The 14,351-nt window shown below is 55.5% G+C and overlaps 1 protein-coding gene across 6 annotated transcripts in view; it reads right to left on the bottom strand.

Moving 5' to 3' along the window:
* Positions 1-14,351, bottom strand: part of LOC309649915 (transmembrane protein 104-like) — a 38,383-nt gene that overhangs the window by 14,973 nt on the left and 9,059 nt on the right. For 3 of the 6 annotated variants that reach the window (XM_082440549.1, XM_082440545.1, XM_082440546.1), the window contains exons 4-8: positions 11,210-11,291; positions 10,650-10,749; positions 9,386-9,466; positions 5,190-5,289; positions 4,651-4,759 (exon numbers count right to left, since the gene is read on the bottom strand). In XM_082440549.1, the coding sequence (XP_082296675.1) occupies positions 4,651-4,759; positions 5,190-5,289; positions 9,386-9,466; positions 10,650-10,749; positions 11,210-11,291 (472 nt within the window). The remainder of the gene's footprint in view (positions 1-4,650; positions 4,760-5,189; positions 5,290-9,385; positions 9,467-10,649; positions 10,750-11,209; positions 11,292-14,351) is intronic. The other 3 variants (XM_082440550.1, XM_082440548.1, XM_082440547.1) reach the window with 2 other exon arrangements.

Here is a 14,351-nt window from a genome sequence, read left to right as displayed (position 1 = left end):
GGCAGGAAGACAGCAGGTCAATCAAGCAGATGGGCAGGATGTGCAGACACAGGTCACTGAGCAGATGCCATCCTGGGGCAGCGTCGCCCCAAGCTCTGCAAACGTCAGGCTCCCAGGGCTGACGAGCAGGTGTGACCTGCCCCCTCGCTTCTGGGCTCTCATCTCTACCTCAGCTCAGTGACCCTGGGGAAGTCATGGTCTCCAAGTCTCAGTTTTCTCTGCTGTGAAATGGGATGAGGCCACAGACCTTACTGTTTGGCTGGGAGGACCAAAGCGGAAACGAGAAAGTAATGGGTAACTTGCTACACTGACGCAAATCACACAGCAGGAAGGACCTGGCAGTGCTCGGCCTGGCGCCTCCACTCGGGTACGTCACTCCGTCCTCCACCCCCCAACACAAAGGATGTTTCTTCCCTTGAATGGTACCGTTCTAGAAAGAGACTGTTTGGTTTTAAAAAGGGGATCGTGTGGGACTTCCCTGGTGGTCCAGTGGTTAGGACTCTGTGCTCCCAATGCAGGGGGCCCGGGTTCGATCCCTGGTCGGGGAACTAGATCCCACATGCCTGCATCCCGCAACTAAGACCCGGAGCAGCCAAATAAATAAATAAAAATAAAAAGGGAATCATGTGCTGTTTTAAACGTTGCCAGTGGCAGAGGCAAGCGTTGCCGGGTAAGACTGAGACAAGGTGGATTCAGAAAACAGCCTCCTGCCAGAGAAGGAGAAACCAGGACCCTGGGTGAAGGCCCAGAAGGACCCTTCACCGCTAACCTGAGCCCGAATCAGACTGACCTGCTCCTTTAGGAAGAGAGTGCAGCAGGCAGAACCCCCCCCTGCAGCCCCCAACACATACCCTGTTTCTTCAAGGGGTGTCCGGAGGGAGAGGCCCCTCTGTCTGGCAGAGGGTGGCAGGTCACCTGCCAGGCACCTGCAGGCTGCACCTCTCTCCCAGCTCACCCAGACCCCGGAGGTGGATCTCACAGCTCCTGCGTTCAAGGCAGCATGGCAAGCCAGGGTGACCTTGGCCTGTCTCAAAGCAGCCCACGAGGGGCCCCCTGCCCAACGCTGCCAGTTTGCGGCCGGGTCTCCAGCCAGGATGAGCTCCGCTCTGCCATCTGCGGGCCTGGCTCTGCCCGGCCGGGGCCTGCTGGGCCGCCGGTGCCGCAGCGGCATCTGTCCACCTGTGAGCTGTGGAGGCCGCCCCTGCCGGCAGTGAGGAGGCTGCAGCACTCGGGGAGCCCCGCTGTCCCCCCAGGACTTCCCTCTGACACTCTCCAGGAGGCAGTACCGACGGGGCCCGGGGCGCAAATGAGGCCGGACGGCCCTGCAGGAATGAGGAAGGAGAACAGCACCCTTGACTCAAGGGGACAGCGACACACGTCCTGCTTCCCAGACACTAGGGATAGTCTGATTCCTGGACGGAACTCATTTCCATATGACCCTGCCGTTCACCAGCAGCTCCTGACTCTTCCTCACCGTGTAGGAAAATGAAATGCTAAATTCTGACTTTGTTTCCTACTGAAGCCAGAGATGCTCTGCAGAGAGAATCCCAGGATGGTCCCCAGCCTGGAGGCAAGGCTGCGGGTTTGAAAGCGCTGGGGCCTCAACACTGTCCCACTTGATCCTTCAAAGGAGCAGGAGGGGTGGGCGGTGGGGCTGGGGAGATCAGATCCTGATGTTAATTCTCATGGGCCCTCGTGACGTGACGGGGGCCCAGGTCACTGCTGGCTCCAGCTGTGGCGTCTTGCTGGGACGCCCTGGGGGCACGTGTGACTCACGGGACCACCCCCACCTCACAGCGCCCTGCTCTGCGGCTACTCCAAGGAGGGGGAGGGAGAAACTGACTCATATCAGCTGCACGGGAATCACAGGATGTGGCCGGAGGTCACAGCTACGGGAGGGGAGGAGGAATTTTCCACTCATTAAGGTCAAGGGCTTTGGGAGGCGACCGGTAGCTGGTGGTAGAGAAAGCTCCCTTCTGACAAGTAATCATGATGCTACACAGGCTGGCCTCTGGAGAGAGTTAATATCCCAAATATTCTCATTCTGTGTGTGCATCTCAGCAGCACTCCCGGGAAGACAGAAGAGACTGCTTCCAGAGGACTTTCTAAAAATTAAACCGTAAAGTTAAAGCCAGAAAATACTGTCCTGGAATAGAAGAGAAGTGGCTATTAGAGGTCCTTTTGAACATGCAGGCTAGACAGGTGTATCGTTTACCTGAGACAAAGAAGTGGCTGTGCCTGGGGTGGGAAGGGGGCTTTAAACCCGCCTGCCTCCGTGGCCAACGCTGCAGCAGCAAAACAGCTGGTAGAAAGAGGCGCGACGGGAATCTCTAGGCGGGATGGACAATCTTCCAAACATGAATGACTGGGGGGTGAGGGGAAAGAATGCCCCTCTTCTCCCATGATCTGAAGGGGCCAGTTGGTGGAACAAGGACGCAGGGATGAGCCCCGCGGGCCGGACTTGGGAGGGGAAAATGCTGTTAGCACCTGTCACAGAGCGCCCAGGATGGAGGAAGGAAACCCACGTCTGCCAACCCCCTCCTTCAGTCACTAGGCCGCTTCCGACTCACTAAGAGGGGGTGGCCTGCAGAGGGACAGAGCCCCCCCCGGTATTTAGGGTCAGGAGGCGCAGCTCTGCGGAAGCCGCGGACCCCGGGAGCCACACGCAAAGTCGTAAAGTAACTTCTGAGACAACGCGAAGGTCCACCTGCCCTGAATTTCTCCAAACCAGGCAGAAGAGCACGTCTGAACCGAAAACCTTCTGAGCAAACTGAAGTCCCCGGCAGTGGGAGGGTGTCAACAGCCCAGAGAGAACGGGCTCAGTTTCTGCTCAGCCCCGCCCCCTCCTATTTCGTGCAGCTTTTGTGGGCCTGGTGGCAATTAGCTTTATGGGTTATAAGCGCGATATCTGGGAGACGAAGGCAGTAATTAATGCCTGTCTGCTTTCCTGAAGGGTTCCTTCTGTTCGGTCAGACATTTATTGAGATCCGGGCAGGGAGGCTTCCATCATGTGGAAGGTTTATAGGAATGAGAGGAAGAACAATTTAATAAGGCAGTAACGATGCTGCTAAATAATTCATCGGGCCGATGGCGGCAGCAACGTTCCCAGCGCTCCCTGTCTCTTCTGCCGATGGGCGGGGGAATGAGCCAGGCAGATCCTGCACAGCCTCCAGCAGCGCCCCCGGTAAAGACCTGCCTGAGGGGCTCCGCCGCTGACCCTCCCTCCTGGACCTGCTCCCGGCTCTGTGCTGAGCCCCTTGCACCCTTTCTTCAACCTCCTCCTTCTGCCTGACTGTGCCGGTTAGAGACCCAGATGGGTCCTTACAATTACCAACACTTTTGCTAACTGTATCAATCACGGTTTGTTGAAATGCTGAGAGGCTAACAGGCCTCCGCTCTCCCGGGTTCTCCTGGTGGCCCTGCTGAGTTCTCTGCCTGCCCCCAAGGCTGGGGAAGTGGGGAAGTGGGGAAGTGGGGAAGGGGCCGGGAAATTAACCTGCCACCGAAGTCCCATCGGACCTCGGCTGAGATACAGTTCTCCTAGAAGACACCCTCCTAGCCGTAGCTGACCACCCGACTGCTCCAGAAACGCACAGAGGAAAACAAATCTCTCCCGGGGCTGGGGCCACAGGACTCCTGGGGTAGGTCGATAGGGTGGGACTGGAAAGGCGAAACCACCATTCGGCTGTCCTTGGGGTTAACAAATTCAGAGTCGAATAACACAGCTGGCGGGGTTGCGGGAACCTCTGCCAGGATAGGGATAATTAAGTCAAGAGGCCGACTCCCTGAGACTCCCTGAGAGGCCGGCTCTCTCGCGTCCCGCGTCCCGCTCCACATCAGCTAAGTGGCCGCGTGTCAAGCTGTGTGTCACCTAATGCACCTAAATCTGTGTCAGGGCTGAGGCGGACCAGGAGGAAGCAGAGAGTATTAACAGACACCGCACAAGCGAAAGGGAACCATTTCTGAGTCGCGCCTGCAAAGCAGGCAGACAGACACCTGCCTCTGGTTTTGCGTCTTATTCCCGAGACCCGTCGGACACGTTATTCAGCTCCAGTTCCCCACTCCGCCCACCCCCACCCCGTCCCCAGCACAAAGCACTCAAGACGGAGCCTGGACATTCATCTTCTTCCCTTGTCTGCGAGGAGCAGGGGAGACTGGGAGCGAGCTGGGCTGATCCCTCCTGATCTGGAGAGCTGTCTGTAACTGGGGTCGGCCGTGAGATGGCTCAGTCCCGCCTGCCTAGCCAGCAACCCCGGCACCCACTCACGCGCTCTTGGGCTGGCCGGGAGTAAGGTCAAAACAGGGGAAGTTTCCGGAAAGCCAGACCTGGCCCTCTTACAGGGCTTTGATAAGCATGCCCCTCAAACCCCGAGATGAGTTTATAAGAGTTCACGGCCCTGGAGCTGGAGCCAACCCCAATGCCAACTCCAAACCACATATGATGGAAGCCCGGTGGCCGGGACGCTCTGGGGCTGGCACTGTAGCCACATGACACACTTTCTGCCCGGGACCAAAGCCCCAGTAATTAGCCAGGCTGTGGGGCTGTGTAGACTCTCCTCTCTGGGGCAAGTTCTAGCCGAGAGTGCAGGCGGCTCCCAGGCCCCTGGTCCCCCTGGTCCCCCTGGTCCCCCGGCCTGGCCGGCCACTCACCAGGTAGATGCGGTAGGCGTCCACGCGGTGCAGGGGCCCCCAGCACAGGTCCGTGTCGTTGTACTTGGCATCGGCCTCTACTCCGCAGGAGTCGTTGCCCAGGGCGCTGCTGACAGAGAACAATGGCTCAGTGTGGGCCTCCCTGCCTGGCCGGAAGCAGACAGAACCTGCCGTTACTAATCAGGGGCAACTGCCGCCCCCCCTCCCCGCCCCCCAGCTGCAGCTTCAGGTCCCACGCTCTGACTCTCCACAAGCCACGTTTTTCTGTCTCTGGGGGCAGGCACCTTATTCCTGCTGCACTGTTTCCCGGCGACTGGTGGGAATCCCGGTCACCTTCCCAGAGGGGCAGGGATGGGGTCAGCGGTGAGCAGTGTCTCCGAAGGCCAGGACGCACAGCTGGCTGTGATGCGTGCAGAAAAGGGCCTCAGACATGACGGACTCGCTTGGTGTTGGGCTTCTACCCTGAGAAAACACTGCCCCGACCGCCCAAGGAAGCCCCTCTGGCTGCAGCTGGTGTGGGGGGCAGGGGGGACACTCACCAGGTCACCTGCATGAGAGAGAAGGGCACGGCGGCAGCATAGATGGCCAGGTCACCATACAGGTAGATGATGATGCAGAAATAGAACAGGTTGACCCCCACTGAAAGCAACAAAGCCATCGGTCAGGGAGCCACAGGGAGACGCCGGCCTGCTTTTTTGATGACTACAGCTCTACCTCATCCACAGCTTTCGTTCTCCAAGCGGAGTTGGAAAACAACCCCCAAGTCCTGTTTCTCATTCTGGCTGCCTACACTGAGATGCTGGCGGGAGACACATCTGCTCGTGACTGTCGCCCAGTGGGGGCTGAGCGGGACTGGATCAGAGAGGTTCTGCATCCAGGGTGAGTGTGGGGCGTGGACTGGCCAGGGAGGACCCGGAGGCGTCTTCGCGCTCGGGACAGGCTGCCTGGAGGGGAGAAGGAGGGATGGCCTGCATCAGGGGCCTGAACCCCCGGGCTCGCCTGGACCAGGGTCTCCTTCGCAGCCGCACACAGGGCTCTAAGACGAAAGACTGAGGGATTGAAAAGAAGAGAACAGGAAGCGGCCCAGCTCCGGAAGCTGAAATCAGGAGGGTAAAAAGCCCTTGATTTCCAAAGACCAAGTGCCTCATTCTGAATGTGGCCCATCACCAAGCACCCAAGAGGAAGAAGGGTGGCCTGGTGCGCTGGGGAGGGAGAGAGTGGCAGGAGTGGGACGGCTCACTTCTCTCCTTACAAGAAGCATCTGCAGGGGAGGATGCTGACTTCAGAAGGGCCGGGACGTGGAAGCTCCCTCTGCAGAGGCGAACCTTGGTCCCCTCTCCCTCCAGGAGGGGCCTGGACCAGGAGGCGGGAACTCAGGCTCTGGCTTCATCCCATCGGCCTCTTCTCCTGACCCTGGCAAGTCCTGACCGTCTCTAATACTGTGCAGTGAGAATTCAGCCAGTGCTAAATTCCATATGTGATTCCAGCTACAAAGATCACGGGTAAAAGTGCTGAAAAAAGCATCCGGGCCCTACCACCTCAGGGTCGTGGCCCCAGACGGCCAGTCTCAAACTCCCATTCAGACTGACTGCTTGTTTTTGGTTTCACTGATCTTAAGCTGCTGGAGTCTCCGAGAACAGAAAGAAAAATGAAGTGACAGTTCCCTTCTAATCCAGGTGGCTCAGATGAGCCTCTGGGTCCCCGGGGGAAAGCCAGGGACATGTTCCTCCTGGGCTATTTGAGGTTGGCTCTGCTCCTAGGAGCCTAGGCAGAAAAGACTCAGAAGATATGGTTCTTGAAAGAACCCTGGATGTCCAAGCTCAGTGGCCCCTGGGGTAGCTGCCACTCACCCCCAGGCTCCGAGCCCAGCCCCCGCCCATCTTTCCGCTCTGAGCCCACGCTCCTGCAGGGAGGCACCGCCTCTCCCCGCTCCCAGCCTTTTCTCCACCTGCTGTGGACTCATGTCCGCTGTTTATAAAACTGCCACTGGCCCCCCTGATCAATAAATTTCATTACGAGACACAAAGTGGGAGGATCAATGAACTTCCTTGAGGGCAGCAATGACCAGGACTGGCATTTCTCATTACAAGGACTGAGTCTGGACCCCAAGGGAGCCTTGTGTGGAGTGTGGCAGCCCTCCCAAAGGCGAAGGTGACGGTCTATGAATTAGGATCGAGCCGAGCAGTAGTTTCAACTGGGGGTGATTTTGCCTCCCACCCCCTACTGGGGACATTTGGCAAAGTCTGAGGACATCTGTGATTGTCACGACTGGGCAGTGCTACCGACAACTAGTGGGTAGAAGCCAGGGATGTTACTCAACATCCTACAACACACAGGGCAGGCCCTGCCGTGAAGAAGGACCCAGCCACACAGCTATAGTGGCGAGCTTGAGAAACCCAGGAGCAGGTGGGAAGAGAGCATCCTTTAAGTCTGAGCTGCTCTTGTACGAACGTGTTTATTTTCTATCAGATTTGGGTTAACTAGGAGTCTAGTCTGTGGGGCACACACACACACACACACACACACAAAGACAAAACAAAACCAGGGCTTCCCTGGTGGTGCAGGGGTTAAGAATCCGCCTGCCAATGCAGGGGACGCGGGTTTGAGCCCTGGTCCGGGAAGATCCCACATGCCGCGGAGCAACTAAGCCCGTGCGCCATGACTACTGAGCCTGCGCTCCAGAGCCCGTGAGCCACAACTACTGAAGCCCATGTGCCTAGAGCCCATGCTCCGCAACAAGAGACGCCACCGCAATGAGAAGCCCGCGCACCACAACTAAGAGTAGCCCCCGCTCGCCGCAACTAGAGGAAGCCCGCACGCAGCAACAAAGACCCAACGCAGCCAAAAATAAATAAAATAAATAAATTAAAAAACAAAACAAAACCACAAGTTCCTAGAATTCTTAAAGAAATCAGGGCGGACTGTGAAAACATGAAAATTAGGAAGGACGTTTAAGAGGTATATGTCCCCCCTCCAACGTGCATTTTATTTTAGAAGCTTGCATTTGGGAGAAGGCGGTGCAGCAGCCAGAAGGAAATGTTTGCCTCTCTGATCTGAGTCTAATGAGACGGGGAGAGAGAGAAATGGAACAAAGGAAAAGCACAGAAGTGGGCCAGACACAACCAATCTGGTTTTTTTTAATAAATATATTTATTTTTATTTATTTATTTTTGGCTGTGTTGGGTTTTTGTTGCTGCGCACGGGTTTTCTCTAGTTGCAGCGAGCGGGGGCTACTCTTCATTGTGGTGCATGGGCCTCTCATTGTGGTGGCTTCTCTTGTTGCGGAGCACGGGCTCTAGGCACACGGGCTTCAGTAGTTGTGGCACGTGGGCTCAGTAGTTGTGGCTCGCGGGCTCTAGAGCACAGGCTCAGTAGTTGTGGCTCACGGGCTTAGTTGCTCCGTGGCATGTGGGATCTTCCCGGACCAGAGCTCAAACCCGTGTCCCCTGCAATGGCAGGCGGATTCTTAACCACTGCGCCACCAGGGAAGCCCCCAATCTGGTTTTGATAAATTCTGAGAACCCTCAGTGAGGCTGGTCTGGTGGGGAGGACGGAGGGAGGCAGACCCCGAGGCAACCTCAATCAGGATCTTCCGTCACATCACACCATGGTGATAAATGGACCGCCGGATGTCCTAAGAAGCCATTGAGAAGATTCTAGATTCTAGTTTCCACAATTCCCCTCGGCTCTAACTTAGTGCAGCCACATTCAAGACAGGAAAGATCCAAGGGAGACGCTCCCCTCTGCAAACAGGGGCTTTGACGAAGGGGCATAAAATCTCCCAAGGTAACAGCAAGGTCAAGGAGTTTTTGAGATGTGTCTGACTTCCTGTGAAGGATCGAACATTTTAAAAAACTAAACCCTAAACAGCTCATCTTCCAAAAGAACAAGATTTGGAACGGAGGTCTAAGCTGTTGTTGCCGGAACCAACAAGGCAGCACCCGAGCTGGGTGCTGTCCTTCCGATCCCACCAAGCCGCAGGTGGAGCACGCGGAGAGGTCACGATTAGATGCACAGAGTCCAGTCCTAAGCGTGGGCTCCTAGCGCCCTCTGCTGGCCACCAGGAAGAGCGACACACACACACACACACACACACACACACACACACACACACACACACACACACACACACACACACACACACACACACACACACACACACACACACACACACACACACACACACACACACACACACACACTACCCTACTGTCGGGACTAGATGCGCAGAGGCCAGACAGCAGTCCTGAGCGTAGGCTCGTAGCGCCCTCTGCTGGCCACCAGGAAGACACGCAGACACGCAGACACACACAGACACACACACACCCCTCCTACTGTCACAAGGTGGTTGCTCTGTCCTGTCCTAAACAGAACAGTCCAGAAGAAAAGAGAAGACAAGTCAGAAGCAATCAAGCAAGAGGCACAGAACCACCAGCCGCCTCCACTGGCTTCCTTCCTTGGAAAGCTGCTTGGGACTCTCAGCCTGTATGAGCTGTAGTCGCTAAGTAGCTGCTTCTTTATTCCTGATGCGCTGATGAACGGGGAGGAATCCAAGAAAACACCTTGAAGTGGTTCAGGCCTCTCAGCGAGGCGGTTTCGCAGGCTGAGGATCTGCTCCTCCCCCTCACCTGTCCCACCCCTAGTTGAGGCGGAACCCCCGCTCCGGCGGCCCCGGCCCCCAAGAAGGCACCACCTCTCCCCCTGCCCTTGCCCCACCTGGAGAACGCACTCTCACCTTTATTGAAGAACATGGAGGCCATCTGCCCCATCTCCACCCGGTCTGTGATCTCAAAAAGGTTCGGAGATCCGTGCCTCTCTGTGGAGCCAAGAAGAAAGAGGAAGCGTTTTTTTTTTTTTTTTTTTTCTCATGAGGAAAAGCTCTTAAAGGGGTGCTGAGTTCACTGAATTCTCCAGAATAATGACATCCCAAGGGGTTCAAACTCTTGAGAAAAGTTTTCCTAATGTTTCTTGCTTGAAACATTTTAAAATATCTAGAGGGACTTCCCTGGCGGTCCAGTGGTTAGGACTCCACACTTCCACTGCAGGGGGTGTGGGTTTGATCCCTGGTTGGGGAACTAAGATCCTGCAAGCCATGCGGCACGGCCATAAATAAATAGACTAAATTAAATACGTAAATAAATACATAAATAAGTAAATAAATAAATCGTCTATAGAAAGGGGCCCCAGGGATGCTCACTGTGGGGTGAGAGGGAAGGCTGGGATGCTTCGCCCTGGCGCCACTGGAGTGTGTGCGTGTGTGCATGTGTGCGTGTGGGTGTGTGTGCGTGTGGGTGAGTGTGTGTGAGTGTGAGTGTATGTGTGTTAGTGTCTGAGAGTGTGTGTGAGACTGTGTGTGCACGTGTGTGTGCGTGTGCGAGTGTGGTGTGAATATATGCATGTGTATGAGAGTGTAAGTGTGTGTGCATTGCATGAGGGCGTGTGTGCGCATGTGTGAGCGTGTGGGTGTGTGGTTGAGTGTGTGTGAGTGTGAGTGTATGTGTGTTAGTGAGTGTGTCTGTGAGAGTGCATGAGACTGTGTGCACGTGTGTGTGTGTGTGCGAGTGTGGTGTGAATATATGCATGTGTGTGAGTGTAAGTGTGTGTGCGTGTGCATGAGGGCATGTGTGCGCGTGTGTGTGCGCGCACGTGCGTGTGTGCGTGAGTGTGGTGTGACTATATGCATGTGTATGAGAGTGTAAGAGTGTGTGTGTGTGTGCGCGTTGGGATAGGAGGAAGGACAGAAGTCAGAGACCTGACGTTTCCCTGAGCTTCCAGGGGCCGAGGGGAAGGGACCTCCCCGAGCTGCAGACGCCAGTTAGCCGCGGAGCCAGCCGGGCCGGTGCTCTGCTCTACTGTTCCATGGTGCCTTCCTCGGATCAACCCTCAGGTGGTAAATGCCACAGGGTCTCTGCAGGCAGACCCCCGGGCCCTCTCCACGAGTAAGGGAAACCCCGCAGACCAGAGGGAAGCACGGGCCAGCCCAGAACCCCAAGACTTACGCACAGACAGGATGGGCCGTTTCTCCGCCCGCTCGTAGCTGTCCTGCATGAGGACGTCACTGTCAGAGGCCGTGGAGGAGTCGTCGTCGTCCTCCTCCTCCTAGGAGGGGGTGGGATGGGGAGGATGAGAACAAACAAGGAAAAAGAGGGGGTACACAACTCTACAGCAAGCCCCTGGGACAGCCAATGGAGAGCCTGTTTCCTTTGTAATTTCTTTCTAGAAGGTATGTGATTAGGAAGCTTTCAACACTTCCCTGCTGTCACATTAGAGGGTCAGATACACGGGGAGGGAGAAGCTGCGGCACAAAGGTTCAGAATGACTGAGCCAGCTCAAGGCCGGGGGTAGGCGGGACCAATCAGGGGATGTTAAAAGAGCAGAGACTGCGTCTGTTCTGTAAGCTGACACGGCTGTGAGCTTCAGCTCCAGGCTGGGGTCCTGGAGCAGCGCAGCGGTCAGGAGCCCTCCAGGCGTCGGGAGGGAGGGGACTGGCCGCTGAGGGCCACCTCTGCGCACACGACCGCCTGGGGGCACTGCCCGGAGCCGAGAGCAGCACACACACCTGATGGGTCTCCATCCTCTTCCAGCGGAGCTGAGCGTTGGCTGCCGCCATGGCCTCCACCACAAAGGTAGTCGTCACAAAACTGCAAGGAAAGGCCACCTGTTAACTGTGAAAGGCAGGGAGGAGTTTGGAGAAGGTACAAAATAAAAGGAAAAGCCATTTAAGACCTGACCCGACCAATAAGCCCAAAGCATTCTGTCTCCTGAGGAAAGGATGACAACTTCTGAGATGGGTCTGACCTGATAAAAAAGCATGTGTGAATACGTGGTGCCTCTCGTGGTCTCCCTGACGTCTGTCTATATTTAGAATGTATTTCCAGTGCACTGGAGAGAAGGGTGTAAAATAAGCTGATGGGAAGGAGAGTGAGACTGGGGGAGAGGTGCTCCCTTGCCTGGGGGCAAGGTGGTACTGCTCCCCAGAAGGGGCCTGTCGGGGGGCAGAGGTGGGAGAGATGGGAGGACGGACACCAGGTAATGCTCTAAGCTGGGAAGAGGAGGCTGGTCCACAAGGGGGCCCTCCCAGAGCTTCTGGGAAGGGCAGCTGGCAGCTCTCACCTCTCCTCGCTAGCCAAGCGGTCAACCCCCAGTTACACACACTAATGGACGGAGCACAGGTGTGGATATAATTGAAAAGGGGGACTTCCCTGGTGGCGCAGTGGTTAAGAATCCGCCTGCCTGGGGACATGGGTTCGAGCCCTGGTCCGGGAAGATCCCACATGCCGTGGAGCAACTAAGCCCGTGCACCACAACTACTGAGCCTGTGCTCTAGAGCCCGCGAGCCACAACTACTGAGCCCACGCGCCTAGAGCCCGTGCTCCACAAAGAGAGAAGCCACCGCAATGAGAAGCCCGCACACTGCAACGAAGAGTAGCCCCCGCTCACCGCAACTAGAGAAAGCCTGCGCGCAGCAACGAAGACCCAATGCAGCCAAAAATAAAATTAATTAATTAAAAAAAAAAAATTGAAAAGAACACTTGGCTCTGGAATCATCCCCTCCTTCTTTTCTTGGGGGGGGGGTACCTTTACTTTCCTAATAATTTGGTTAGTATTAAAATACCTGTTACTTCAATATTAGTTATTAAAATAAACTACAATATATTAATGCATAATGTATTTTTTAAAATGTTACTTAATTTATTTGGTTGCGTTGGGTCTTCGTTGCAGCAGGTGGGCTCCTTAGTTGCAGCTCGTGGGCTCCTTAGTTGTGGCAGGCGAACTCTTAGTTGCGGCATGCATGTGGGATCTAGTCCCCTGACCAGGGATCAAACCCGGGTCCCCTGCATTGTGAGTGTGGAGTCTTAACCACCGTGCCACCAGGGAAGTCCCAATAAACAACGTATTAATAAGTTAAAATATACCAATAAATTAATGTATTTAATAAATTTAAACATATTAATAAATTAAAATATGTTCACATTTTAATTTCCTAATAATCTGGTCCGAATCAAAAGGGAAATTGGGAGGTGGCACCAGACGTTTGCTGAGAAGTCAGGCTAGAGTGAAACATCGTCTTTACTTAAGGAAACGGGAGAGACACGGATGACAGCGGGAGGGCTCTCGTTAGCAGCCGGTAGTACAGGGGAGGGCCGCTTTCCTGCTGATAAAACCTGAGGAACGACTCCATCCTTGCTGAAACGACCCGGGACGGAACATGCATCTCCCTGTTTCTTGAAGCCACCCGGCAGGCTCTGCCGCCAGACTCGACCCCAAGCCCCTGCCTCGGGTGCTGTCACCTGCTGCAGGCTGGCTGCTTGGCCCAGCAGTCAGGTGGCTGGCGGGGGTGACGACACAGAGGTTAACCCACACCCACTCCATCTCGGTACAGGTGGGGCAGCCGTCTCTGAAACTCCCACTCCAGCCGCCGCAGCACCTCCTAGAAAGGTTTCTCATTACCTTGCCTAAGTGACCGTTTTAAGGGCTTTAGATTTCCCCTTCTTTTGGGAAGTAAAACTAAAATCAATCTTAAGGCGTAAAGAGGCTTCTCCAGGTTGCACAAAGCCAGCTCACTGATCAGGTCTGAACACAGATGGGTTGAAAGGGGTTTGGGGCATGGCGGCCCCTAGCTGGGGGCCCCCAATAATCACTTCCCGTTCAGGTGGCTGCCTGCGCTGAAGGTCCTTTGAAGGGGACTGCAGGGTCACAGAAGGACAAGGACTTCTGGGGCTCTCGGTTGCCAGGGCTCGCAGTACGTAATGAGCCAACAGTCCCTCAAGGCTGGCCACAAAACCTCCCAGAAGAAAACATGGGAAGAAACTGAAAAGCATGGGTGTTTTCCCATCCTGTGCAGCCTCCTTTAGGTCTCAACTCACTTCAGCTACTAAACTGTTTCATTCCTCCACTAGTGCCCCCTCCTTCGTCCTTCCAATCTGCTGCCCTCCATGGCCATGGACCACCTACTTCAAACCGTGGCCACCCCAGTCTCCTGAACCCCTCACCTCGCTACACGTTTTCCCCTTGTCACTCATCACCTAACGTACTCTGCACCTGTTATCTTCACTACTAATTGTCCGTCTCCCTGGAGAAGGGAGGTAAGTCTGCGAGGGCAGGGATCTCTGCTCTGTTCAGGGGAGCAGAGCCCCAAGCACCGAAGAACAGGGCCCGCTGCCGCTTCTCTCAAGGATGGCACCCCTTGGGGGTGGTGCCAGGTGCTCCCTCCCCCTCTTTTTTGCAGCTTTCGGATTCCTACCAGCTTGAGGGGGCTGGAAACGCTGAGCCCTAAATCCCTTCCTAGCCTGGGGCACCTGCCTGTGAGATCCCCGAGGAATCGTCCGTAGACGCACCAGCTGGTGGATCCCAGGTGAATCCCACACACCTGCGCAAGGTGCGGGCGCCCCTGAAGGCTGAGGCAGGCACTGGCCTCCTATTTGCTGCCGAGGACAAAGCCAGGCGAGATTAACACCTAACTGCGCGCACCTGCGTGTTTATCGCTGACTCTGTGGAACTATCATAGACAAATTCTAAATTCCAAACTGATTTCCCGTTATCTCCTGAAACATTCGCGAGATTCTCTTCTGTGGTTAGGTGGGACTTTCTCAGGGAACAAACGTCGATGGTAACATTAAGAAAGGTACAACAGCGGAGGCAAAGCAGCTGGGTAAGAAAAACACGAGCACCACGGTGAGACACCCCACAGCCTAGCTGGA

Source organism: Balaenoptera physalus, assembly GCF_965194825.1.
Source record: "Balaenoptera physalus genome assembly, chromosome: 20".
NCBI lineage: Eukaryota > Metazoa > Chordata > Mammalia > Artiodactyla > Balaenopteridae > Balaenoptera > Balaenoptera physalus.
The sequence above is the reverse complement of the archived record's forward strand: the minus strand, read 5'-3'. Positions and strand labels throughout refer to the sequence as shown.